The sequence below is a fragment of the Tauraco erythrolophus genome, chromosome 15 (genome assembly GCF_009769465.1).
Source record: "Tauraco erythrolophus isolate bTauEry1 chromosome 15, bTauEry1.pri, whole genome shotgun sequence".
Lineage (NCBI taxonomy): Eukaryota > Metazoa > Chordata > Aves > Musophagiformes > Musophagidae > Tauraco > Tauraco erythrolophus.
The window spans coordinates 21778259-21803759 of record NC_141479.1 but is presented as its reverse complement, the minus strand read 5'-3'; the positions used below and the strand labels follow the sequence as shown (position 1 = coordinate 21803759).

The window sequence follows — 25501 nt, the reverse complement described above, 5'->3', positions numbered from 1 at the left end:
TGCTCGAAGCACGGCTTTATTTTGTTGGTGGGGCCGGTGTGCCGGCGGGAAGGGGTGGAAGGATTGGGCCCAGCCTGGCAACCACCGGGCCAGCTGCCAGCATCCTGCTAGGACAGCAGGGAGTGGAGCAGGGCCGGTGCCAGCGCCAGTGCCAGGGCTGCTGATGGGAGCTGGGCTGCGCTGGTGCTGCTGGTGTACCCATAGCTGGTCCTGCACGTCCCCTCCAGCTCCTCGAGGGCGATGGGTGTCTCCTGGGCGGCCGTGCTTTGCAGGGTCGTCTTCACCTGCCAGGGGGGACACGGTGGGCTCCTGCAGCCATCCCATGCCACCCCATGCCATCCCGAGCCCTGTGCATCCCCACACCCTCATTCTTCCCCCTGCCCCACATGTCCCTGTGCCACCCCATGTCCCCGTACATCCCCGAGTGCCATAAGTCCTGATGTCCTGCTGGTCTCTGCTGCCCCGTGTGTCCCTGTGCATCCCTGGGACATCCCTGTGCCCCATGTGTCCCCACACCCATCCCTCCCCGTGCCCCACTCACCTCCTCCACCTTCCTGAAGACGCGGAGCAGGTTTTCGGCCAGGGCTGCCTTCACCTCTTCCTCCGTCCAGTTCCTTGCCAGCAGCTCGGCCACCAGCGCCGGGTACTTGGAGACGTCCTCCAGGCCGGTGGGGAGCCTGTGCCACCCCGCAGCTCGCAGCCGTGCCGTGCCAGGGGCTGGCACCCGCCTCCTGCACCCCCACTGCCCACGCAGGCCATGGGGAAGACCCCCCCTACGGCAAGTCCCTATGGCCAGGGACACGCCGCCCCATCCCACTGGCACAGCCCGCCACCCGCTTTACCTCGTGACCCCGTCGTAGTCCCCGCCGAAGCCGACGGACTCGACGCCGGCCACGTTCTTCACGTAGTCCATGTGGTCTGCGGGCGCGGAGGGGCTGGAATGAGCATGGCACGTCCCCCAGTGCTCATCCCAGACGACACTGCCACCACCCCCCTTGCCCGCCCAGGTGCCCGCCTCACCTGCGACGTCGGCCAGCGTGGCCGTGTTGCTGCATGTCACGTAGTCGTTGTAGAAGTTGACCATCACCAGGCTGCCCGTGGAGGCCTGGGGGAGAGGTGGCCCTGAGCCCCACAGCCCTCCCCCCCCCGCCAGCCCACTCCCCGTGCCCCGGTGCTCACCACGGTCCTCAGCACGTCATCGGGCACGTTGCGGCGGTGCGGGCAGAGGCCGTAGGCGGACGAGTGGCTGAAGATGACGGGGGCTTTGGAGAGGTTCAGCGCAACCTTCATGGTCTCCACCGAGACGTGGGCCAGGTCCACGATCATGCCCAGGCGGTTCATCTCCTCCAGCACCGTCTGCGGGGACGGGGACGAGGACAGGACGGGCGAGGGGTGGGCGAGGGGCCGTGGCAGCCCTGCATGGGGGGACACCGTCCACCCAGTGCGCCCGCTGCTCAGCTTAACGACCCGGCATGGGGTTGGTGGGTGCCAGTACCACGTCCCCCCCACCCCGGCCATTGCCCTGAGGTGTCATCCCTGTCCCCCACTCACCTTCCCGAAGGACGAGAGGCCATGGCTCTGGGGTGGATCATCCCCAGTGTCCACCAGCCAGTTGTCAGCCCTGCGGAGCGGGGAGAGCATCAGGGTGGACCCCCGGCCTCACGCCCCGTCCCCCCCCACGTTGGCACTGTCACCCTCATCCCTGTGGCTGCTACCAAGGGGTGTTGCAGCTGTGGGTGAGGGTCATGTAGCGGACGCCCAGGTGGTAGAAGGTGCGCAGGACGCCCAGGCTGCTGTCGATGGAGTGGCCGCCCTCCACGCCGATGAGGCTGGCCACCTTCCTGTCCTGGAAAGCCTCCTCGATGCCTGCGGGAGGGCAGGGGGACGTCAGACGGGGCAGGCACCGCGGCACCCACCAGCGCACCCGCGTCATGGCCTTGTGCCCTGGTCCTGTGGCCTCTCACCGGTGCTGTTGATGACGCAGGCAAAGGTCTCGGGGTAGAGTTCGCACATACGGTGCACCACGTCGATCTGCTCCAGCGTGCGCTTCACCGCGTCCTTGTTCTGCGTGTCGCACGGCACATACACCGACCAGAACTGCCCGCGACCGCGCTCGGTAAGTGCCGCGAGCCCGGCCCCGTGCCCACTGCCCCTCACCCTGGTGCTCCCTGATGCTGCCTGCCCACCCCGGTGCCCTCTCCAGGGCTCTTACCCACCCCAGTTCCCACCCCGGTGCCCTCTCCAGGGCTCCTACTCACCCTGGTACCCACCCCGGTGCCCTCTCCAGGGCTCCTACCCACCCCAGTGCCCACCACAGTTCCCTCTCCAGGACTCCTACCCACCCTGGTAGCCACCCTGGTTCCCTCTCCAGGGCTCCTACCCACCCTGGTGCCCACCCTGGTTCCCTCTCCAGGGCTCCTACCCACCCTGGTACCCACCCCGGTGCCCTCTCCAGGGCTCCTACCCACCCCAGTGCCCACCCCCATGCCCTCTCCAGGGCTCCTGCCCACCCCAGTGCCCACCACAGTTCCCTCTCCAGGACTCCTACCCACCCTGGTAGCCACCCCTGTGCCCTCTTCAGGGCTCCTACCCACCCTGGTGCCCACCCTGGTTCCCTCTCCAGGGCTCCTACCCACCCTGGTACCCACCCCGGTGCCCTCTCCAGGGCTCCTACCCACCCCAGTGCCCACCCCCATGCCCTCTCCAGGGCTCCTGCCCACCCCAGTGCCCACCACAGTTCCCTCTCCAGGACTCCTACCCACCCTGGTAGCCACCCCTGTGCCCTCTTCAGGGCTCCTACCCACCCTGGTGCCCACCCTGGTTCCCTCTCCAGGGCTCCTACCCACCCTGGTACCCACCCCGGTGCCCTCTCCAGGGCTCCTACCCACCCCAGTGCCCACCCCCATGCCCTCTCCAGGGCTCCTGCCCACCCCAGTGCCCACCTCAGTTCCCTCTCCAGGACTCCTACCCACCCTGGTAGCCACCCCTGTGCCCTCTTCAGGGCTCGTGCCCACCCTGGTGCCCCTACCCCGCCTCGCCATCCCACCTGCCCGCCCACATGCCCAGTGCGCAGTTTGGGGATGTTGGTGTGGGTGCCGTTCAGCACCGTCAGGTTGGCCTCCGGCAGTGCCAGCTGGTTGTTGAACCTCTTGAGGAGCTGCCAGGGCAGGTCATTGTGCCTGGGCAGGGGAGAGCAGGGCAGCGAGGGGCTGACTGTCCGTCCGCCTGCCCGTCTGCCTGCCCATCTCCCCATCTGTCTGCATGCCCCTTCCCCACTCACCTGTCCATCCCTCCACCCATCCATCCGTCCGTCCACCCATCCATCCGCCCGCCAGTCCCTCTGCCCACCCATCTGTGCCCTCTTCCCGTGGCACCCCTTTGCCAGCCCAAAGGGAGCCGGGGGGAGGCTGGGGACCCCTCTGTGCTCCCCTCCACCGTCCTCGCTCTGCCCTGGCAGCTGGAGGAGCCAGCATTGGCATCCCTCCTGCGGGGATGTCACCGTCGCCGCCATGGCGACATCACCGCCGCGCGGTGTCCCGCACCGGCAATATCGCTGGGGAAGTGCTGGGGACCGGCTCCCACTTCTCCCCTTCTACGTCACGGTCCCCACATCCTCCATCTCCCCCTGCCCTGCGCCCGCTGCCAGCGGCTGTGCCGGGCCGGGCTGCCACGGCACAGAGCCAGTGCCCGTGGGGCTGCAGGGTCCCCCGTGAGTCTCCTGGGAGTCCCGTTGTGCGACCAGGGACATCCCTCAGGACACGACCCGTGGGACTCATTTGCCCCAAGCCGGGACTTCCCCGGCGCAGCCCGATCCCCGGCTTCCCGGCACCCTGCCCGCTCCCAGCCGGGCTGCACCACCTGGAGATCCCCTGGGCTACAGGGCCCGGGGTGCCCGGCGCGGGGATCCCCCGGCAGGGCTGTCCCTGGTGGGGTTTTTCTGGCCAGGGTTTTTCTCAGCACGCCGAGAGCTGCCAGCCCTGCCGGGGTGGCCGGACGCGCGGTGGAGCCAGGCAACCTTTGCTTACCCGTCGATGACCGGCGTGGTCGTCATGATGCGCTCGGCCTCCTCCTGGTAATTCTGCCCTGCGCAGGGCAGGAGCAGGCGCAGCGCCAGTGCCAGTGCCAACACGTTCCCACCCGACATCTTCGCTTGCTCCGTGCTGCCAGGGGACGAGCTGGGGCGACCAGCCGCCGCTGCCTGGAGCCTGCACTGGGATGGCTGCCCTGCCTCACTGCGTGTCCCCTCCTGCCATAAATAAATAACCAGGATCCACAGCCACAACCCCACCCTGTGTGGCCTTCGCCCCAGCCCTGGCAGTGCCTGGGCACGGCGGGCACCAGAGAGGCACGGTGGGAGCTTCCCCCAGCCCGGCCCCGGGGTGGCAGGGCCATGCCGCGGCCTCTCCGCATACTTGCGGTGACGCTCCCGGCCCCTCTAATGCAGCCCAGACTTTTTTGCTGGGAAAGTGCCAGTCCCATCCCCGCCTCGGCCTCCCCACTGCTGGCACCAGTCGGTACCCCCAGCCCGGCACTGGCACCCACTGGCACCCCCGCTGCCGACAGGCAGGCCTGGCACCCCTTTCCCTCACTCACCCCACGCCGGGACGCTCGGGCGGCTGCTGATTGCAACAACTGTGAAATATGTTTTCCGGCTTGCGCGCCGACCACGGGGCTGGGATGGGTTCCGGCCACCCCAGAGCCACCCCCCGACATGGCGTCGGGTGCTGGGGAGCGGCCAAGTGCCGAAGCACCCCGTGGCTCTGTGGTGAGGCCATCCCACCATGGAGGGGCTGAGGAGAACAAAAGCCGGGGTGGCACAGCCCTGACGTGGGGCTGGCCCACGTGTGCCAGGCTCCCCCCGCCCCACGGTCCTGCTGCAGCATCGTGCGGGGGGAAACTGAGGCACGCATCCACCCAGCGCCCGCGGTGGGGGCACAATGGCTGGCTCCGTGGCCGGCGGTGGCCGCGGTGTCGTGCACGGTGAAAGGCACCACAAGGCTGCCAGGAATGGCACGGAGCCACGTGGAGATGCCAGCCGCACTCCTCGTTCCGGGGTGAGCCGGGACGGGAATACCTTCATCTTCCTCCAGCTGGGTGCCAGTTGAGGGGTGCCAGCCGTGGGGTACCGGCTATAGGGTGCTAGCCGTGGGATGCCAGCCGTGGGGCACGGCGTGGGGCTGTGTCCCGCACCCCCGGGGTCACCGCGGGCCACAGCGGCCGGCGAGGCTCCCCGCACCCTTCCCAGTGCCAGGCGAGCGGGGTGCCCCGGCCCCCCCGACCCCCCCGGTTGCGGCTGCGGCTCCGTGCGGGCCCCGGGCCCGGTGCGGGGGGTGCCCAGCCCCCGCCGCGCTCTCCCGCCGGTGGCCCCGGCAGGAATGCGGCGGGGGGGCGGGGGGTCCGGGACCCGCCCGCCCGGACGGGTCGTTTCCTCTTTTGCAGCTACTTAAGGGCGGCGCGGGCACGGCCCGCGGGGCTGGGCATGGAGCGCATGGGGGTGACCGAGACCTTCGCCGGGGTGCCCCTGCCCGGGCACCTCCACACCCCGGACTCCCTCGCCTTCGCCGCCGCCTTCTCCTTCCGCCCCTCCGACGTGCTCATCGCCACCTACCCCAAATCGGGTGAGCGCGGGGGGCGGCGGCGGGGAGGGACCCAGGGGGGTGGGTGGGGGGGGCGGGCAGCGCTGGAGACCCCCAGCCCGGGGGTGGAGGGCACGGGCGGGCTCTGCCGCACAGCACCCCCCGGGTGCGGCGGAGCGGGACCTGCCAGCGTGGCCGGGCTCGGGGCCAGCCTCTGCCCGGACACGGACCCCCCTGCCTGGTGCCCACCCGCTCTACCGGGCACAGCGCGGGGACCCCCGGCCCAGCCGTTGGCCCCCACCCCCCCCAGACCCCTGCCCTGCGGGTGGGGGGTGGCCGCGCCCACCCCAGCCTGGCGCGACCACCTCAGCCTGGTGCGACTGGTGGGGGCTCTGGGGCAGGGGTCCCACATGGCGCTGCCAGCCCGGCTGCTGCCGTGCCAAGCCACGCCGTGCCAAGCCGTTCAATGTGTGCTGTGCCAATCTGTGCCATGCTGTGCTGTGCTGTACGGCAGCATGCCGTGCCGCAACATGCCATGGGGTACTGTGCCATGCTGCACTGTGAGCCATGCTGGGCCGTATGGCAGCGTGCTGTGCAGTGCCGTGCCACGCTGTGCCATGGGTACTGTGCCATTCTGTGCTGAGCCATGTCATGCCATACCATGGGTATGCCATGATGAGCTGTGCCATGCCATGCCATGCTATGCCATGCTGTGCTGTTCCATGCCATGCCATTCTGTGCCATGCCATGCCGTTCTGTGCCGTGCTGTGCCGCACAGGGCTGGTGCTACCCTGACTCCTGCCTCCCCAGGCACCACCTGGATGCAGGAGATCCTGACGCTGCTGTTCAGCCGCGGGGACGTGCTGCCAGCCAAGACCATCCCCAACTGGGAGCGGGCACCCTGGCTGGAGCAGATCTACTTCAGGGACGCACTGCAGGACACGGCTGCCCGCCGGCTCATCACCACCCACCTGCCTGCCCACGTCCTGGCCCCTGCCCTGCAGCAGAGCAAGGCCAAGGTGAGGGGGGCCAGGATGGTCTGGGGGGGTCCTCACCGGGGTGTCCCATGGCCACGGGGCTTCCCGCAACTGGGGTGGTTGCCGGGGGCTTTCTGAGCGGGGCGGAGCGGAATCCCCCCGGCCATGGGGCTGATGCCGTCACCCCCCCCAGGTGATCTACGTGGCCAGGAACCCCAAAGACGTCGCCGTCTCCTTCTACCACTTCCACCGCCTGGCCAAGTTCCTGCCTGACCCCGGCTCCTTCGATGCCTTCCTCACGCGGTTCCTCGAGGGCACGGGTAAGGGCTGGGGGGTCCCCAGGGTGCTGGGACTCGGCCATGGGACCCCCCCGTCACCCTCTGCCTCCCCCCAGTGCACTACGGCTCCTGGTTCGACCACGTCAAGGGCTGGCTGGGCCAGCGGCAGCTCCTGGACATCTTCTACGTCACCTACGAGGAGCTGCACCAGGTGAGCCCCATCACGTCCCCGTCCCCGGTGCCACCGGCTCCCCGGGGCTGACCGTGCCATCCGCCACAGGACCTACGCGGCACGGCACAGCGGCTCAGCGCCTTCCTGGGCTGCCCGCTGGAACCGGAGACGCTGGGAGCCCTGGAGCAGCACTGCAGCTTCGTGGCCATGCGGGACAACACCATGGCCAACTACTCCCTCATCCCCCCCGAGATCATGGACCACAGCCAGGGACGCTTCATGAGGAAAGGTGAGGGGGGACGGGCTGGGGAGGGGGGACACGGGGAGGGGGGGACCCAGCTGCAGCCACCCTGCCGTGTCCCCTCCGTCCCGCAGGCGTGGTGGGGGACTGGCGCGACCACTTCACCCCCCGGCAAAACGCCCTCTTCAACCGCCTCTACCAGGAGGAGATGGGCCACCTGGAGCTGCCGGCGCCGTGGCCCATGGCCTGAGCGGCCGGGGGGCCGGGGGGGCCAGCGGCGGCGACCCTGATGCTGCGCAATGCAGCCGGCCCCCCTCTGCCAAGCCCTGCCACAGGGGTGGCACCCCGCACGGGGAGAGCCCCCCAGCACCCCATAACTTATACACCCCCGTGCATCGCCCCGGGGGCTGGGACTGGGGGGCTGGGGGGGGGGGATGACTGGCTGTATGACCCCCCCCCAGGGGTTGGGGGACGTTTCCGGTCACATCCCGTGGCGTTCCTTGCCGTGGGGTGGGGGCGCGTGGCCGTGACCCCCCCCTTCCGCCCAGCCTGCTCCGTGGAAATAAATATTTATTGCTGTTTGCAGGCGGGCAGCGGGTTCCCATGGGCGCGGGGCGGGAGGCCGCGTGCCGGCGGCGCCAGCGGAGGGAAGCAGCCGGCGTTATCAGGGGCCGCATCGGGGTGGGGACTCGTCCCCCGGGACCTTATCAGCCGTGGGGGGTCAACGGCCGGGTGGGCGGCACGGGGGGCCGTGGCGGGTCACGGCACGGCTGCACGGTGCCAGTGTTTGCTGATGCAGCCCGTGGCACGGAGATGGCTCTTTCGGCAGCACGTGGGGCTGCCAGGTCCCACGCCTCCTCCCCGGGACCCCACCCTGGGCCCAGGGTCCCCCCACCCAGCCCCAGGGCACCCTCCAGACCCCCTCTGCCCCCTGCTCTGCCCCAGGTCACGCCCTCCTGATGCCCCCTGCACCCCAATGCCCCCACCCTGCCCCAGGGCACCCCTTGGGATGCTTTTGGAGGGATGCAGCGCCCGGACCAGCCTGGCCCTGACCCCCCCTGCCCATTCCCCCCACCTGGGTGTTTGCATGCAGGGGCTTTTGCCCCCCCCTCCCCCCCCCTCCCCTCCCAGCACCTCAGGGCGCCCAGGCAGGCAGCACCCCGTGCCCTTGTCCTGACATGCTCCCAGGAATTGCCCTATCCAGCCACTTGGGAAGCACGGGCACCGTCAATAATTAACCCCTGGCTTAATTAACTGGCACCCGCCAGGCTAGTGTGGCACAGCACTGGAGCAGAGGTTGGAGGGCTCGGCCCCAGCATGGGCAGGACCCCTCGCCAGGGTTGGGCTGAGCTGGGGGCAGGCGTCGAGACCCTCCATGGGGACACTGGCACCGTCGAGTGGCACTGGTGCCCTGCCAGCTCTGCCGACCCTGCCGTTGCTCCCCAGCCCAGTGGCACCGCTGGTGAGTGCAGCTTTTCTCGGTGACAACGGGCATCCCCAGCTCCGTGGGGGTCCCCCTGCACCTGCCAGCGGGCACCCAGCACCCATCGGGGTGCCAGGGCAGACCCCTGCCCGCGCCGAGGGCTGGCTGCCGCCGCAGGCTCGTCAGGCGCCGGGTTTCTATGGCGACGTCTATTATCCTGCTTTCTGGGAGATGAATCAGGAGCTATAAATACGCGGCTGATCGGGGTGGGGCGGGTGGCGCGCTCTGCCTGCGCGCGGGAATGCCAGCAGTGCCGGACGGGTACGGGCATGGCGGTTCAGTGGGGCCGTGCCACTGGGTGGGTGGGCGAGGGGCTCCCAGCTGGCACAGCTGCCTGGGTGGGGGCATGCTGGCACCCCTGCACCAGTACCCAGGGTGATGGCAGCGTCGCCGGCTCAGAGCCCAGCTCGGTGACACCCGTGTGGCAGGGTCTTGGGTGCCCCCTGCCCCGTGACACCGCCCTGTGCCCCGGTGTCAGACCCCGTGGGGACCTTGGGTCACACCCCACCCCGGTGGATGTCACCTCCACAGGAGCATCTGCCAGCACCAGGATGGCAGCACGCAACGCATGGCACATGGGACAGGGTGGCTGACACACAGCACGTGGCGCGGTGTCACACGGCACGTGGCAGGAGGCAGCTGGCACATGGCAAACAGCGCCCGGCTCTCGGCACAGCGAACGGCACACGATGCTTGGTGTGCTGCGTGTGGCAGCAGTGCGGCACAGCGCCCGGTGTGTGGCACATGGCACAGCGTGGCACGTGGCACATGGCATGCAGCACACAGCACGTAGCACCTGGCACACGACACGCAGCACAGGGCACATGGCACATGGGGTGGCACATAGTGCAACACTTAGCACATCCCATGAAGCATGCGGCAGGCGGCACACGGCACATGGTATGTGGTACATGGCACATGGCATGTGGCACATAGCACATGGAACATGGCATATAGCACATGGCACGCAGCAGATGGCAGAGTGCATGGCATAGAGCATACAGTACATAGCACAGGGCATGGCACATGGTGCATGGCATGCAGTACACAGCGCATGGCAGAGTACATGGCCCACGGCACACAGCATGCGGCACACAGTGCATGGCACACAGCATATAGCATGTGGCACAACATGTGGCATGCAGTGCATGGCAGCAACACAGCACATGGCACACGGCACATGGCACACATCACATGGCACATGGTGCATGGCACACAGCACACAATGTGGCACACGGTGGATGGCACATGGCACACGGTGGATGGCACACGGCACATGGCACGTGGCACACGGCAGAGGCAATGTGCTGGGCAGGTGCAGGCAGAAGGCGCTGGCGCTGCCTGCACGCCCGCTCCCGTGGCCGGGATTTCGGGGCTGTGGCAGCGGCGCAGCGGGACGAGCGGCTGCTCTGGCACAACTTGAAAGCGGCGGCTGCTCAGCAGCGCGGCAGCTCCCGAACGCCGGTGCTCCCCTGCATGTGCCCAGTCACTGGTCCCCCCTAAACACCGGGGCAGCCGGAGGGGCTGGGGCAGCACCCGTGCCCGCGTGGCAGCCAGGGCTGGGACCACGTCGGGCTCTTGCCACGGCTGGGCAGCATGGTGCCGTGGTGAGGGGCGCGCGGCGGGGGCAGGCGGCACCCCGGGAGCTCCCTGCCCCTCTGCCCGCTCTCTCCCGGCAGCGAGGTTCAGTGCTGGCACCCAGAGACCACGCGGCATGGGCACGGGGGTGCTTCCTTTATTGGGGGGTCCCCGCGCACCGGGGGGGTTCGTCATGCAGCCTCCAAAGGACGTCACAGCGACAGACAAGCGGGGATGGAGCGGGGATGGGCCACCGGGACCAGCCAACACCTGCTGGGGACCACTGACCCCCCCCGGGCAGTGCCAAGAGGGTATCCTGCACCGGGGCACCGGGACCGTCCCCGTGTCCCCAGCCAGGTGCCAGCGGGGGCACGGTACCCTCCCATGCCTGGTGAGGGGAGGGGTCTGCAGCAGGGTGGGGGACCCCGACCGTCCCCGTGCCACGGCGGGGGGAGCGGGGGGGTCTCACTGGGGCGAGCCGAGGTTGGAGTCGGGGGTGTTGGGCTGGGGGCAGCGGGGCGGGAAGGCCTTGTAGCTGTAATACTCCACCACCTGCTTGGGCACCTCTGCCAGCACGCACTTGGCCAGCGCCGTCGGTGACGCCTGCGCCACGGGGGACACCGGGGGGGACGGGTGAGACAGGGGCATAGCGGCACCTGCCCGCCCCCGTGTGCGGAGCAGCACCCGCGGGCACCGGATGCCACGCTGTGCCACTGGGTCCTGCGGTGGGGGCCACGAGGACCACCGTGTCCCACTCACGTTCTTGAACTCGCGGAACGGGACGAACTGGACGATGTCGCGGAGGACGGGCTCGCCCCTGGGGGAGCGCAGGACGCCGTCGTCCCCGTCCAGGATCTGCATGTCGGTGAAGTCGGCGTTGCCCACCCCGACGATGATGATGGACATGGGCAGGTAGGAGGCGCGGACGATGGCCTCCCGCGTGTCCGCCATGTCCGTCACCACGCCGTCCGTCAGGATCAGCAGGATGAAGTATTGCTGGGGGGGGGGGAAGGGATGCTCTGGGGGGTGTGCCCACCCCCGCTGCCAGCCCCGCACCAGGGGAGCCGGACGAGGGCTGCGGGAGCAGCCACAAGCGGCATGAGCGTGCCAGGGCTCAGCCTGGCACAGCAGCCGGGGGCAGTGGGGACGTACCGAAGCCTCCTTTGTCCGCTCCTCGTCGGCCGCCACGCGAGCCACCTTGGAGATGATGGGGGCCACGTTGGTGGGGCCGTAGAGCTGGATTTTGGGCAGGCAGCTCTGGTAGGACTCCACGACGCCCTGGATGCCTGCAGGGGGGGGGATGTGAGGGGTGAGGGGGGCAGCACCGGGGTCTGGCACAGGGCACCGGGCCCCCTGGTCCCGCTGGAGCTGGGCTCACCCTCACACTCGTCGTTATCGGGGTTGAAGTTGATGGCGAAATCGTGGGAGACCTGGAAGGTGAGAGGGGAGGGGGCAGCTGGTGCCCACCCCCCGCCATGACCCCCGGTGCCTGCCGAGCCCCACGGAGCCGTGGCCAAGGGTGCCCGGAGGGACGAATGTATTCCTGGGGGTCCCACGGGGCCCCGGCACTGCGACCACCCCCGTACCTCGTACTTGGGGGGGATCCTGGCACCAAAACCCAGAGCTGAGAATTTCTTATCGCTGCAAGGGAAGGGGTGTGAGGAGCCCCGGCAGTGCCAGCACCACGGTGGCCATCACCGGGGCATCCTGCCCCCAGGGTGGCCATCACCAGGGTGTCGTGGCCCCGGGGACCCACCGGACCAACCGACCTGTCGTAGTCCTGGCAGATCTCGCCCACCGCGACCAGCGCCTTGAGGTACTCGTTGGGCTGGTAGGGGTTGATGTAGTGCAGGGAGCAGCTGTTCCGGGGGTCCCCGTTGGAGGCCGTGAAGTCGATGGCCACCTGGTGGGGGGGCAGGCGGTGGGGAGGGTCCCCCCAGGGGAGCGGGGCCACCAGCATGTCCCTGCTGGGGTGGGGTGGCTCTGCCAGCCCCGCTTGCCGGCACCACGGCGCAGCTGCGGCCCGGGGGAGCCGAGATGCGCCGCCTGTGGCCCTCTGCCCTGGGGACGGGCACGTGGCACGGTGCCAGAGCCCCTGCCCGGCCGCCAGTGCTTTGGGGCGAGGGTACGGTGCTCACCGTGAAGTGGATCTGGCAGCCGCCCATGATGTAGTCCAGGAAGGAGTAGACCCTGTGGATCTTCCAGAGGGACCCGTGTCAGCCAGTCCTGCCCCACGCCACCCCATGGCAGCTGGGCACAGCACGGCTCGGCATGGCACGGCACGGCTCAGCACAGCGTGGCACGGCACGCGGGTGCTCACCTTCAGGTCCAGCAGCATCACGACCCCCGAGTTCTTGTAGTTGCGCTTCTTGATTTTGTACTTGGGGTTCATGCAGTCCCACTGCACCTGCGGCACGCGGCACCCGCGCTGCCTGCGGCCCCCCAGCCCCGCCGACACGGCCCCGTGTGCGGCACCCCCCACCGCAACCCTGCAGCCCCCCAGCTCTGCAGCCCCCAGCCCCACAACCCTGCCTCCCTGCAGCCCCTCAGCCCCACAACGCTCGAGGCCCCCGGCCCCCCGACCTCGCAGTCCCCCTGCCCAGGGGTCCCGGCCAGCCCCGGGGCTCCAGCCAGCCCCGCTGAGGCCAGTTTCCCCAGAGGAGCCCAGAGCCACCATCCCTTCCTCGAAGAGGGGGGCAGCGAGGGGAGAACGGCCCCAAAACCAGAGGAGGAGCTGGGAGGTGCCTCCTGGCATGGGACGTGCTGGCAGCACGGTGGGGTGACCCCAGAGGTCCCCTCGTCCCCGTGTCCCCGCGCTCACCTTGTTCTCCCCCATGGCCTTCTGCATCTCCTCGAAGGTGGTGAAGAACTCGCCGATGAAGTCGTGTTTGCCCCGCGAGTCGTAGTCCCACACCACGCACTGCCATGGGACGTGGCTCAGCCCCGGCTGGGCAGTGCCCGCCTGGGGGGCTGCACCCCCGCACCACCCCCAGCCTTAGCACCGTCCCCACCGCCGTCCCCGGTGCCTCGGGGTCCCTGGCACGCCGGCCGTGCGGGGCTGCGGGGAAGCCAGGGGACACGCGCCCCAGGGCAGGGATGGGGGTCCCCCGTCGCCCTTCCTCACCCTCAGCTTCCTCTTCTCCTCGCAGCTGCAGAGTGAGTTGAGGGAGACCTTGAAGGGCTCCCAGATGGGGCTCAGGTTGTTCTTCACCACCTGCGGGGCGAGGGCTCAGCGGGGCCGGGCGGCTGCCGGGGAGGCCGCGGTCCGGCCGAGGGACGGATCCTGCCCGGGACCTCACCTCGGTGCGGTACACCAGCTGCTCGCTGCGGTCGTCGTCGATGCGGTAGATCTCCAGGAAGGGGTCCGACTTGCTGAAGAGGTCCTGGAAGAGGGAGGATGGAGCAGAGCACTGCCCACCCTGCCCACATGGTCCTCCCCGGTTCCGCCGCCCACGGGACCCGGCTCACCTTGTCGTCCAGCTTCTTGGCCCGGAAGGCGAGCTCCACGTAGCCGTTGTTCCCCGAGATCTCCTCCGAGATGACCTGCGAGGGTTGGCAGCCGCAGGGTGCTCAGTGCCTGGCATGGCTTTGTCCCCCTGCACTCCCTGCCTGGGGGGGGAACGGGGTGCCACGTGCCCCCCTCGGCATGGTGGGGACCTGCAGGGTGGCCAGCAGACGTCTGCGGGGACCCTGAGCCCTCCCCATCCCCGAGAGCTGGGAGGCAGCTGGGACAAGAGGATGGTCATTGGGGACCCCCCATGTGCCCCAGCTCAACGCCCCCTACCCCAGCTCGGTGCCACCCACATGCCCCAGCCCGGTGCCGCTCCCGGCGTGGGCTCGGCCACTCACCGTGATGGTGGACTTGCCCGCGAACTTCCCGTACTTGAGGAACAGCGGCTTCGTCACCCGCTTCTGCGCCACGATCTGCACAAGGCGAGGGGTGAGGGAGGGGATGCCAGCAGCAGGTGCCCCCGGGGCAGGGGGGGGGAGCACGGGCTCACCTGCCCCACGGTGCACTCCATGCCCCCCAGGAAGTCGTCGTCGTCGTGCGTGCCCACGCCGGCGTGCCCGTGGCTGTCGTACACCTCAAACCGCAGCTTCTGCACCTCCTCGAAGTAGTAGTCCACCGTGAAGATCTTGGCGAAGACGGGGTTGAGGTTGCTCTTGATGACCTCGCTGCGGTCCACCTGCGCGGCGGGAGCTCGGCTGGGGGGCGGCGGGGCCAGGGTCCGGCTCGGGGCCGGATCCGGGACCAGCGGAGCTGCCCGGGACCACGGGATGCCGGAGCTCGGCGGGAGCCGGGCACAGGGATGGAGGATGCGGGCATGGGGGATGCCAGGCAGCCGCCAGGAGGACCAGCTCTGCGCGAGCGTTTACCTGCCCGCGCCGGTTCCAGGCGAACGGCGTTCGGAGGCAGCCCCGGCGCTGGCTGGGCAGGGAGGTGTGTGCCACAGGGCTCCAGCCCTGCCAGCCCCATCCCGCGGGCACCACTCCCTCTGGCACTCGGGGCAAACCCCGCCGTCAGGTCAAGGGGATGCTCCAGACCGCGGTTTGCCACGGCTCCACTCGAGCCGGAGCAATGGGCTGGTGCCCGGGATGAGCCCCTGCGCTCCCACCCAGGGCTGGCCAAGGGCGGGGGCCACTGGCCACCAGCCACTGTGACCCTGGCAGGTGGGTGGGGACTCAGCGTCTCCTGGCCACGCTGGCAGTGGGTGCCAAGCAGCTTCCAGCAGCCTCCCCCGCACCCCATCTCTGCCAGCGTTGACTCAACAGGACGCATCCTGGCCAGGGCACCCTGCCAGTCCACCGGTGCCCACTGCTGGCCTGGTCCGGCAGCATCTGTTGATGTTGCTGGTGCTGGCGGGACCACTCCATGCAGCTCTGTGCCTCCTGCATGGGCACTGCCAGCACCACAGCCCCAACAGGGGGCTCCGGGTCCCGGTCAGCTCAGCTCCTCCAGTGCCAGCCCCTGCCAGCGCGTTCGGGGCTGTTTTGGGTCTTGGACTCAGCGGGCAGCGGCTGAATCAGCTTCAGCCACCATCTCTGCCAGGTCAGGGGACACATGCTGGCAGGGGCAGGGAGAGGACAGCTCAGAGTCCCTCTGAATGGTGGCCCGTGAGGGGGCCCTCTTGGCTCTGGCCCTTGCACAGCACAGCATGGCACAGCATGGCATGGCATGGTATGGCATGGCATAGCATGGCACGGCACAGCATGGCATGGCACAGCACGGCACAGTATGGTATGGCATTGGCACACCGTGGCACAGTAGCATACAACTGGCTGGGCATGACACAGCCCAGGCAGCCGCAGCTGGCACAGAGCCCCTCGCCACCCGCCCCGGCTCCGGCTCCGGCTCCGTGAGCAGAGTCGATTACACGCAGAGGGATTTAGCGCTAAATCTGCCGGCTGAGCAGCCGCGATTAGCGAGCGCGGAGCTGCCGGCGCCAGCCCAGAGCTCAGCCATGGGAGAGCGATGGGAAGCTGCCAACCCCAGTGCCAGCACCAGTCCCACTGCTGGTGCCAGCTCCAGTGCCAGCCGTGGCTTCTGTGGGCACGACGGCCCCATGGCGCAGCATGGTGAGGGGCACACAGCCGTGGTGCCAGCCCTGACCCCGCTCGGAGCCGCTGTCCCAGCCCTGAGCAGGGGGAGACCTGATCCACCCCGGGGGTGGCCAAGGTACCCCTTGGCCCTGGCCCAGCGCAGTGGAGCTGTGCCAGAGCCCCGGGGCACTCGCTCCGACCGAGGCATCGGCACTGTCCCAACACACTGCCATGTCCCAGAGCACCCTGCCCCATGAGCCTCGTGCTCTGTGCCAAACACTGCACCCACACTGTGAGCTCTGCACCTTGCATCCAGCACCCTCCGTGAGCCCCCCGCGCCCTGCTCTGCACCATCTCCTGCACCCTGTGCCCCACTCTGCACCATCTCCTGCACCCTGTGCCCTGCTCTGCACATCCTGCACCCTGCACCATGTCCCGCACCCTGCACCCCACTCTGCACCACATCCTGCACCCTGCATCCCGCTCTGCACATCCTGCACCCTGCACCATGTCCCGCACCCTGCACCCTGCTCTGCACCACATCCTGCACCCTGTGCCCTGCTCTGCACCACGTCCTGCACCCTGTGCCCTGCTCTGCACCATATCCCGCACCCTGCACCGCACCACATCCCGCACCCTGCACCCTGCTCTGCACCATCTCCCACACCCTGTGCCCCGCTCTGCACCACCTCCCACACCCTGTGCCCCGCTCTGCACCACATCCCGCACCCTGTGCCCCGCTCTGCACCACCTCCCGCACCCTGTGCCCTGCTCTGCACCATCTCCTGCACCCTGTGCAGTGGCTCCTGCTCTGTCTCCATCCCCACGGGTGTTACATCCTGCACCCTGGCACTGCCTCTGCTCCTGTCCCCATCGCAGAGACACGAACCCTGCACCCTGCACCCAGCCCCACCACGGCCCCAGTGACAGCCGGCCCCTGCCCTGCCCAGCTGTGGTGGGCACTGGCGGTGCCCCTCACCCTCCTACCTCCATCCACTGGCCCTGGGACTGCATCAGCAGCAGGACGCAGGGGTCCGACTTGTTGAGCGTGTCGCGGTCCAGGAGGTGCTTACAGCTCACGCGCAGCTCCACCTTGGAGAGGACGGCCAGCGGGGCCTGGGGGCACAGCTCGGGCGACTCGCCCATGGTGGCCGTGGCACGGCGGGCAGCCGGGCGCGATGGGGGGCAGGCGGCGCCGTGGGCGAAGGGCATGGGGGGCGAGTGGGGCGGCGAGGGCGGCTGCTGTCTTTGTTGCCGTCAGGGAGCCGGGCAGGTGCCCGTCATGCCCCGGGTGCGTCACCCCGCGGTGCCAGGCGTGGGGCTGGAGCCTGGGTGCGCGGGGTCGGGCAGGTCCCTGGTGGCAGCGGGCGTTGCTGGGATGTTCCGATGGGTGGAGGGGACCTTGGGGACCCCCTCCAAGGTGGGGTGGCAGGTTCCAGTCCCAGAGGCTCCGTGGGGCCCTGCGAGGTGGCACAGCACAGTGGGGTGAAGCCAGAGGCGGGTCACCCCTCGTGACGCCGCCCCTGTGCACCCAAGCGCCGGCCAGCGCCACGGGCAACGCTGTGCCCCCGTCCATCCGCCAGCCCCCCAGGCCAGCCAGGCGGTCCTGTGGGGCCGTGCCCAGTTCTGCTCCAGCCCCACCCCAGGGGCAGGATGTGTCCTGCGGGAACGGGGCACCCGAGGGGCTGGGAGGCTGTGCAGGCAGCCCTGGGCCCCCACCCCGGGGTGCCCTCCGGGCACTGGGGAGCAGAAACTCCCCTCCCGTCGCTGCAGGCAGCACACTCCCTGCCCGAGCAGGGCTCGCCGGCGAGGGCTGCGGTGATGCCAGGTCCTCATCCGTGCCTCCGGGTGATGCTGGCAGTGCCGGCCATGTCTCGCTGCCCCAGGCAGGGCTGGTGGCACCCCGGGGTGATGGGAGGGATTTCCCCCATGCCAGGGGCAGGGGCTGCCCTCCACCCGGATGCTGCCAAGACTCAGCCGGGCAATGCCACGGTGACGGGTCATCAGGGGGCTCTGCCAGCCGCAGCCCGGGGCTTGTTCCCCCATCCGCAGCCCCTGGGGGCTGCCTGGCTCGGGCTGGGGCAGAGCAGCCCTCCTGCCCACTCACCTGCCCGCACCCCAGCGTGCCCAGCACTGCCAAAGTTTCCCAGCGAAGTCCTGCAGGGCCCAGGCCCTCTCCAGCATGTGGCTCCGGTGCCCCAGCTCTGGCAGGCATCATCCCCCTCCCTGGGATCACGGGCACCCCTTGGCATCCCCTGGTGGAGGGGGCACCAGCTCCCACCCTGCCCAGCCGTCCCCCTCACCTGGGTGCCAGTGGCCTGGGCTCTGCACACGGCTGGGCTGAGGGCTGGGGTCAGTGTGCCCGCCGGAGCCGGTGTGCTTGCCGGAGCTGGTGTGCCAGCCCAAGCCGGTGTGCCAGCCGGAGCTGCCGCCGCTGCCACCTCCACACAACTGACTCAAGCTGCAGCTCGGGAGCGGAGCCCTAAGAGGGAGACGACAAGCTCCGCCGTTAACTGCCTCGCTGCCGGTACCGAAACAGAGTCTGCCTGCGGGCACCGGGGCTAAGTGGGGTCCTGGCACTGCTGGTTGTGCCAGGGCAGGTTCCCCCGTTCCAGGCGAGCCCCCTGTGGCACAGCCCTCACTCCCAGTGCCCCACAGCCCCTCGCCCTCCCCAGCCACTCTCCGTGGGGTGCCCAAGGCCCTTCCTGGTCCCGGGCCCCCGTGCTCTCAGGCAACACTCCAGCGCAAGGACAGGGTGCCCCAAAACTGCTGGGTGCCCTCCCCACATGCTGGAGCACCTGGACCCACATGCCATGCACGCAGAGCCTCCAGCACCCCATTCCCTGGCTGGGGGCTGTCCTGGCACCCCTCTGTCATCGCCATGGTGCTGTCAGCCCGGCTCCGAGCGATGATGTAATTTGCCCGTGTTTGGAGGGATTAAAACGCAGACAGGGCTCACGAGCACGAGGGCACCGCAGCACCCTCGGCTCCAGGAGCTAATCCCCAGCCCGCCTGGCAGAAATAGGCCACCCTCTTTCTCCGCTCCTCCTGCAGCCCCACGGCACAGCCCAGCAGGGTGGGGGGCAGCCGACCCACACGGGGATGCAGGGTCCGAACACCAGCAAGAGCAGCAGGGCTGGGATGGCCAAGCTGCCAGCCAGACATGGCACTGGCAGCTCTTGCCCATGTTTGAGCAATCTTAGGTTCATCCAGCTGTGCCAGGGCTCCAGCCAGCCACCTGCCCCCACGCTGGAGCCCTCCATCGCATCCGACTCCCGGGTTTGTGCCACCCGGCTGCTCAGGAATACAAACGACTCCATTACCCTGGCACGGGTGGCGCGCGGCGCAGCCAGGCTGCGGAACAGCCCCAGAGCTGCTTGGCCAGCAAAGGGGCCGGGTGAGCGCTCCCGGAGCAGCAACCACCCTGCCAACACTGCGCCAGGGACACAGAGGGCATGCAGAGCCCAGCAGCCACAGGCAGTGGCCAGAGCCCCCAGCCACTCCTCCAGGGCCAGGCTGGGCACCTCTTTGATGCCACGAAGGTGTTTCCATAAACACATGGCTTAGAAGCTGACACAAGCAGTGCCAGGGGCTGCACCAAAGCTGGGCCAGCCCAGGGTGGCTCCGTGTGGGACCAGGCCAGGGGTGAGGCTCTGCTGGGGACCAGCCTCAGTCCCAACACCCCTCCCAAAACCAGGAGCAGGACGTGCAGCCCAGCCCCAGAGCAGGCTGCTGCCCCCCAGCAGGTGCCCACGGGTGGCTCAGGGGGCGAGACGCTGCCCGAAGCATGCCAAGCACCCATGGGTGACTCCCACCACAACATCCCACCTTCACAGCAGAGCCAACTGCTCTGCCTGCAGAGAACCACGGGCAGAGGTGTGGAAACCATCACATCTGGAATACTGGTAAGTGGGGGGCAGACAAAGCTTGGCAGGGAGGGGGCACCCCAACAACCCTCAACCAGCAGCCCCTTCCACAACGAGACTGGGCCAAGCTCTGGTGCAGGAGGGAGCCCAGGCCACATCCCTGGAAACAAAGCCAAGATTCCCTGCAGGGAGCTGCACCAGTCCCCGGCGTGTTTCTTGGGCTTTCCTGGAAATTCGGAGGGGAGCAGGTTTCCCGTGTCCGAACAGGGACCGCGTCCCTCCGCTGGCACCTCTGTGCTGCAGCAGAGCGGGCAGGGACGGGGCAGAGGGCAGCTCTGTCCTGCGCATCCGCCCTAAAAAGACAGCACACTCGTGTTTCCACGTTTTTTTATGGCAGTTCTAGGGAGAACAGTTCATTTCTTCTTCTCCACATCCTGCTCCGCCGCTTCTTTGGCGCGTTTTGCACGAATGCCAAAGAGCCGGGCGTTGGCCCGGGCCATGCGCAGGCTGGCGAAAGCTTTGAAGTTCTTCTCGTCTTCCGAGATGACACGGGCCTTCTCCCGTTTGAACACCTGGTGGGAGAGAGTGCCAGGCAGTCAGCCCGCGCGTCGGGGGCTCCGGGAGAGGACGGCATTTCGGGCTTAACACGATCCATCTCGCTCCGTTTTCACGGCGCTGCCAACTCGGAGCAGTTCTGCCATCTACAAGCCCTGCCCTCATCGCTGCTGTGCCAGGAACCTTGTTTCAACCCGCTCCCCGTTTCCCAGCGCAAGACCAGAGCATCCCAGGGAAAAACAAGCACGACATCTCCGAGTCAGGCTGGTGGCACCTTTTGGAAACACTAAGGGTCTGGAGACAAATGGTGACCACGCAACCTGCCCAGGCTGTCGCGGTGCCAGCATGTGCCCCACACCCCAGCTGGCAGCCCCAGTGCCCCACGTTTCCCAGGTACGAGCTCCCTCAAAGGTGCAAGCGGGCACACGTCCCCTGAGCCTGCCTGGAGGACGCGGCACTGCGCACGAACACGCACTGGAAACGCTCCAACCCGTGCCCTCACTGGAACTGTGCCATCTGGGGGGCATCACACAGGGCTGGCTCTCCGCGGTCACCACTGGGGAGCACACACCCCACGTGGGATTTAGGGCAGAAGTGCAACACGTCCACAATCATTCCCAACCAACACATCTCAACTCGGACCCCTGACATCCCCGAGTGTGCCTGGAGCTCTCCTCTGGGCCAAACACAGTCTGTGGTGTAAGGCTCCTCCGAGTTCCTTGCCTCCTGCTTTGCAACACGGAGGAAGCAAAGAGCTCACGGTGCGAGGAGGAGACAAGGAGATGCGGGCCCTGTTCCTGGTTTTCTCTGGGAAGCGCCTGGACTCTGCAGAGCGGCAAGGAGAGCGCCCTCCCCACGAGGTGCAAGTCTCGATTACGCCACGCAGAGAACACGATTTTATCACACTCACGTTCTTGATGGGCATCACCGGTCCGGTCAGCTGAGTCGCCATCTTGAGTTCCTCGGCCTGCAACAAAGCGACAACCAACATCACTGACAGGCCCCAGTACTTCACTTCAACACACCACTAACGATTCCGGCTGGAGATCCAACCCCGACTGGGAACGGATCAGTGCTTCGGTCACGCAGCCACGGCAAGATCGGGCACAGACGTGCCGCACCAACAACCCGCGTCCTGCCCACCCACCGATCCGCCCGGATCTGGCCGGAGGAGCAGCGGCCTTCCGGCTCCATCAGCTGGAAAAGCGTTTACCTCCACCGTGCCGCTTTTAGTTGGATACCCATATTCCTCAGAAAACCCTTCCAAGGTTAATTCCAGCTCCTTCCACGAGTACAGCACTGCATAGAGATTTCGATTAAACAGATTCGGAACGGCGTTCCAGGTGCCAGTCTCTGCACCTGCTGGAACAGCAGCTCGAGACTCTCCCTCCGGTTTGGAAAAGCAGCCCCACGACTGTGGGGTCCACGGGCCACATGGTGGTTCAACACCTCGGAGCCAACGCTCTCTGAAGATGGAAGACAGCTGCAACACCCCACCTTGTCCGAGACTTCCCCAGGGAAGCACACACCTACCACAGGCAGAGCCACGGACTGCCAGGAAAAGCCAGCTACCCCTGGATCTCAGGGAGATTTTCATGGAAAGCGATTCTGTACGTCACCAGCAACCATCTTCTCACGGCTGCCTTACGCACGGCTTTCACTAAGAAGTTTGTCCTCACCTTCCTCACCCCTCCCATGCAGCCACTCCCGCAGAACAGAACTCCAGAGGGGGTCTCCAGCCACTCCGACAACCAAGCCCCACCAACCAAATCTCGGCTGGCTGGGCAACAATCAAAGCTCCACCAAGCAGCTTGTCTGAGGAGCCCAGCCCCGAACCCGAGCTGCACCGCTTCAGCAGCACGATGCCCCCGGAAAGCGTTACTGGGACCCAGCAGCACGACACCCCTGAAAGCGTTACTGGAACCCAGGAGACCCTCTGCCAGAGCTGGCGCTCCCAGGCCTGGCCTGGCACGAGGCTCAGCCGCCCCCACGTAGGTGTGGGTGAACCATGCTGCCCCAGAGAAGGGCTGCTCCCCCCGGGGGAGCCACGTTCAGGAGCACTGCCCGATGGCACACCACGGCACCGGCTGGGCACCACCAGGAACAGATCCCGTGAAACGTTTGTCGTGGCCCAGTACTCACGGAGCTGTCTCCCTTCTTTGGCATAGCCGGCTTCCTTGGGAAGAGGATGAGCTTGGAGCGGTACTCCTTCAGCCTCTGCACGTTGGCCTGCAGGGACTCTGTGGACTTGTTGCGTCGCCGGGGATCCACGGAGATGCCAATCGTCCGGGCAAACTTCTTGTTAATGCCAGCGAGCTGAAGAGATAGCGCACAGCGTCAGCACCCGCCGCTGCCAACCGGAGCCTGCTCCGGGCTCCGAGCGCAGCCATCACGGGCTGGAGTCTGGAAAGAGCCTCAGCACCCAACCCAACGGCCCGTGGGCTGAGAGAGGGGCTGACCGTGCCACAGACAACGGGCACCCTGGTGCCTGTGATCTCACAGACACCCGCAGATTTTACAGCACGGGATTTTTGCACATGGAGCTCCTCAGGAGAGCAAAGCCCAACTCCTGAGTAACCACGCGGGGGATGTTTAAACTCTGATACACGAAACACAAGTTGACGAAGCCAGTACACGGATAACTCTGGCTCCCTGAATACTGGGAGCTCCATTAAAGCAGCGTTTTTTGTAACCACCTTAAACAAGAACAACGTCGTTCTGCGTTTAAAGACAAACATCCACGTACCGTTTTGTATCCCACCGTTATGAAAAATTAAAGAAAAATAAAGTCAGGAAGCATTTGGCACCCAGGAGAACAATTTCCCTGCTCCGACGCACCGATTCCTCCGTTATAAATGTTTTAATTAGAGACTGAACAGCACACGAGGCGGCTGTGGACACCGGCTGCCAGCAGGCACTGACGTTTACTCCTTCCCACTGTGCGGGATACATGTGTGGGGGGGTTCAGCAGACCAGAACAATCCAGCTGTCACCAGCTCAGCACACCTGGGAAGGTCACGGAGAGCAGCCTCCTGGAGCACTGGGTGGCACTGGACACTTCCCCCAGATTTTAGTGTTCCTAAAGCAGCTCGTGGCTGTGGCAGGAGACAGCCAGAGCTGCGGTGCGAGGCTGGGCAGAGTGGCACCCTTCCCAGTTAGAAACCAACATCCTTCCCAGTTAGAAACCAGCTGAGCACGGTTCACTTGGGCCGCATCACCAACAGGTTCACACTGGCTGAAGCTTTTAGGATTAGAAGAAACGCATTTCGCAAAGAAACAAAACAATTTAACGGAGAAGCTGTTAGCTCTTTTTTTCCCTTCCAAAGACATCCAGAGCCTCTACCAGAACCTGATTTTAACAACATTTTGTTTAAAAACACCGACGCCTCGGCAAGCAAGTGCATCCAGTACCTACAGAGGCTACAGGAAAGCTGGAGAGGGACTTTTTCCAGGGGCATGTGGTGACAGGACATGGGGCAATGGCTTTGAACTGAAAGAGGGGAGATTTCGATGGGATCTAAGGAAGAAATTCTTCCCTCTGAGGGTGGTGAGGCACTGGCACAGGTTGCCCAGAGAAGCTGTGGCTGCCCCATCCCTGGAAATGTTCAAGGCCAGGCTGGATGAGGCTTTGGGCAACCTGGTGTAGTGGAGGGTGTCCCTGCCCATGGCAGAGGGGTTGGAACTGGGCGATCTTTGAGGTCCCTTCTGACCCAAACCATTCCATGATCCAAGTCCCCCACGCACTGTCCACATGCGGCAGTATGGGATGAGTCAGCTGAGCCCAGAGTCAGTTTTGTCGGGATGAGACCAGTCCCAGATCTCCGTACTTACTTTAAGCTCTTCCAGGCTGAAGCCTCTGCCGGCACGAACTTTTTTGTGGTATCTGATCGTGGGGCACCTCACTATGGGCCGGATGGGCCCGGCCACGGGACGGGGAGCGATGCGGCGAGCCTTTGCCTGGCGAGCCTTCCTCCTGGAACGTCCAAGGGGACATCCATCAGCGACACCGCGTTTCTGCCAGACGTGCCACGCCTACAGTGCCAGGTGAGCCCTCCTGCCAGGCAGATATCTGCTTCTGCAGAGCAGCTGCAGCCATCAGACACACAAGGGTTCGAGGGAATCATCAGGGTGGTACAGCGATTCCGGAGATTTCGCATCACTTGGCTGCAGCTGGCATGGCATGTGCTGAAGCCGACCCTGCCCACAGACCCCGCTCCAACCGGGCACGCTGCTGCGATCCTGCCACCTTGACTAATAATTTTGGAAGAACCGCTTAAACCAGAGACGCGGCACTTCCCAAGGGGCGCGATACGCCGAGAGACCCCCCCGCAGCTGCACGGCCGGCAGCAGGAGCAGCCCCGGTGCCGCGGGCACTCACCTGCGGATCTTGCGGGCGGGCTGGTTGAACCAGGTGGCCACTCGCCGCTGCCAGTCCTTGTGGAAGTGGGGCTTCAGGATCATGCCATTGCGGCTGGGCGCCATGGCTGCTGCGGCCTGCGGGCACGGGCAGAGCTAAAGGCGCCGCCGGGGCTCCAGCGCCTCCCCCGACGACCCAGGCAAGAGCCCTCCCCGCCGCCGCGCCGCCCCGGACCGGTCACGGCCGCCCCCGGGCCCGGTCCGGGCCCGTGCCCAGGCCAGGACCCCGGCGGAGCCCGCTCCGGGCGCGGCCATCGGCGCAGGGCTCCGAGCGGCCCCGCGGCACAGCGCAGCCCCGGACGGAGCCCGCGGCGGGCGGATGGCGGCGGACGGAGCCCCCGGGCGGGCGGATGGCGACGGATGGAGCCCCCCGGCCGCTGCCGCGCACAGACTCACCTCCCGCCACGGCAAATGGCCGACCGGAAAAGGAAGCGGAGGCGCCGAGCGCGCCGGAAGTGCGGAGCGGCGGCCAATGGGCAGCGCCGCGGGAACGGCCCGATGAGACGAGGGCGCCGGAAGCGCCTTGCGGCGGCTTCAGCGCGCCCGCAGTAAAGATGGCGGCGGTTTAAAGGGCCCGCAGCGGCGAGGAGGCGAGGGGCGAACGGCGCCCCGCACCCGCACCCGGCCGCGCTGCCGGGGCGAGGCGGGGCCCCAGCTCCGCCCAGCGCTGCCGCAGTGCCCCTCTCCCGAGCACCGGGCAGCGGTGACACCGCCCCGAGGGCTCCTGCCCGGTCCCCTCCGCACCCTGCAGCAGGGTCCTGGCTCGGCCACCCACCCCAGCAGGCTCTGCCAACCTCCCTGGCTCAGGGTGGGCAGCA

At 67.4% G+C, this 25501-nt stretch overlaps 4 protein-coding genes and 1 non-coding gene across 5 annotated transcripts; 1 reads left to right on the top strand and 4 right to left on the bottom strand.

Annotated features, from left to right (window-relative positions):
* Positions 1-107: 107 nt before the first annotated feature.
* Positions 108-4144, bottom strand: DPEP1 (dipeptidase 1). The gene is made up of 10 exons (XM_086620743.1): positions 4026-4144; positions 3047-3179; positions 1965-2097; positions 1716-1866; positions 1552-1621; positions 1180-1356; positions 1021-1105; positions 843-918; positions 542-677; positions 108-284 (listed from the first exon to the last, which is right to left on the bottom strand). The coding sequence occupies exons 1-10, from the start codon at positions 4142-4144 to the stop codon at positions 108-110; spliced, it is 1257 nt and encodes a 418-aa protein (XP_086476869.1).
* A 1335-nt stretch (positions 4145-5479) lies between these two features.
* On the top strand, positions 5480-7494 carry LOC147527786 (sulfotransferase 2B1-like). The gene is made up of 6 exons (XM_086620746.1): positions 5480-5618; positions 6387-6595; positions 6747-6873; positions 6948-7042; positions 7112-7292; positions 7379-7494. Exons 1-6 carry the CDS (start codon positions 5480-5482, stop codon positions 7492-7494), a joined length of 867 nt encoding a protein of 288 aa, XP_086476872.1.
* A 3276-nt stretch (positions 7495-10770) lies between these two features.
* On the bottom strand, positions 10771-17058 carry CPNE7 (copine 7). Its single transcript, XM_086620742.1, has 15 exons — positions 16834-17058; positions 14307-14492; positions 14155-14229; positions 13774-13848; positions 13605-13688; positions 13430-13519; positions 13127-13225; positions 12626-12712; positions 12444-12503; positions 12075-12208; positions 11892-11946; positions 11684-11735; positions 11458-11591; positions 11065-11301; positions 10771-10908 (listed from the first exon to the last, which is right to left on the bottom strand). Exons 1-15 carry the CDS (start codon positions 17056-17058, stop codon positions 10771-10773), a joined length of 1731 nt encoding a protein of 576 aa, XP_086476868.1.
* Positions 17059-20089: 3031 nt separating this feature from the next.
* RPL13 (ribosomal protein L13) lies at positions 20090-25109 on the bottom strand. The gene is made up of 6 exons (XM_086620748.1): positions 25080-25109; positions 24646-24761; positions 24099-24240; positions 22410-22583; positions 21178-21234; positions 20090-20284 (listed from the first exon to the last, which is right to left on the bottom strand). The coding sequence occupies exons 2-6, from the start codon at positions 24747-24749 to the stop codon at positions 20126-20128; spliced, it is 636 nt and encodes a 211-aa protein (XP_086476874.1). The 5' UTR covers positions 24750-24761; positions 25080-25109; the 3' UTR covers positions 20090-20125.
* Positions 24345-24423, bottom strand: LOC147527784 (small nucleolar RNA MBII-202). Its single transcript, XR_015222584.1, has one exon. It is a non-coding gene; the product is annotated as a small nucleolar RNA MBII-202 (small nucleolar RNA).
* Positions 25110-25501: the final 392 nt, after the last annotated feature.

Bases quoted from the DNA above. Each gene is read 5' to 3' on its own strand.
- DPEP1 (XM_086620743.1), bottom strand. From the start codon at position 4,144: ATGTCGGGTGGGAACGTGTTGGCACTGGCACTGGCGCTGCGCCTGCTC. The intron at 1,867-1,964 runs GTGAGAGGCCAC...GCCCTCCCGCAG, and splicing joins CTGCGTCATCAACAGCACCG to GCATCGAGGAGGCTTTCCAG. The intron at 1,622-1,715 runs GTAGCAGCCACA...CCCGCTCCGCAG, and splicing joins CACAGCTGCAACACCCCTTG to GGCTGACAACTGGCTGGTGG.
- LOC147527786 (XM_086620746.1), top strand. From the start codon at position 5,480: ATGGAGCGCATGGGGGTGACCGAGACCTTCGCCGGGGTGCCCCTGCCC. The intron at 6,874-6,947 runs GTAAGGGCTGGG...GCCTCCCCCCAG, and splicing joins GCGGTTCCTCGAGGGCACGG to TGCACTACGGCTCCTGGTTC. The intron at 7,293-7,378 runs GTGAGGGGGGAC...TCCGTCCCGCAG, and splicing joins GGGACGCTTCATGAGGAAAG to GCGTGGTGGGGGACTGGCGC.
- CPNE7 (XM_086620742.1), bottom strand. From the start codon at position 17,058: ATGCCCTTCGCCCACGGCGCCGCCTGCCCCCCATCGCGCCCGGCTGCC. The intron at 14,493-16,833 runs GTAGGAGGGTGA...CCCGCCGCGCAG, and splicing joins CCCAGGGCCAGTGGATGGAG to GTGGACCGCAGCGAGGTCAT. The intron at 12,713-13,126 runs GTGAGCGCGGGG...CGCGTGCCGCAG, and splicing joins AGGCCATGGGGGAGAACAAG to GTGCAGTGGGACTGCATGAA.
- RPL13 (XM_086620748.1), bottom strand. From the start codon at position 24,749: ATGGCGCCCAGCCGCAATGGCATGATCCTGAAGCCCCACTTCCACAAG. The intron at 24,241-24,645 runs GTGAGTGCCCGC...TGGACGTTCCAG, and splicing joins CCCGCCCGCAAGATCCGCAG to GAGGAAGGCTCGCCAGGCAA. The intron at 20,285-21,177 runs GTGAGTGTGATA...CTCTCCCACCAG, and splicing joins CGGTGATGCCCATCAAGAAC to GTGTTCAAACGGGAGAAGGC.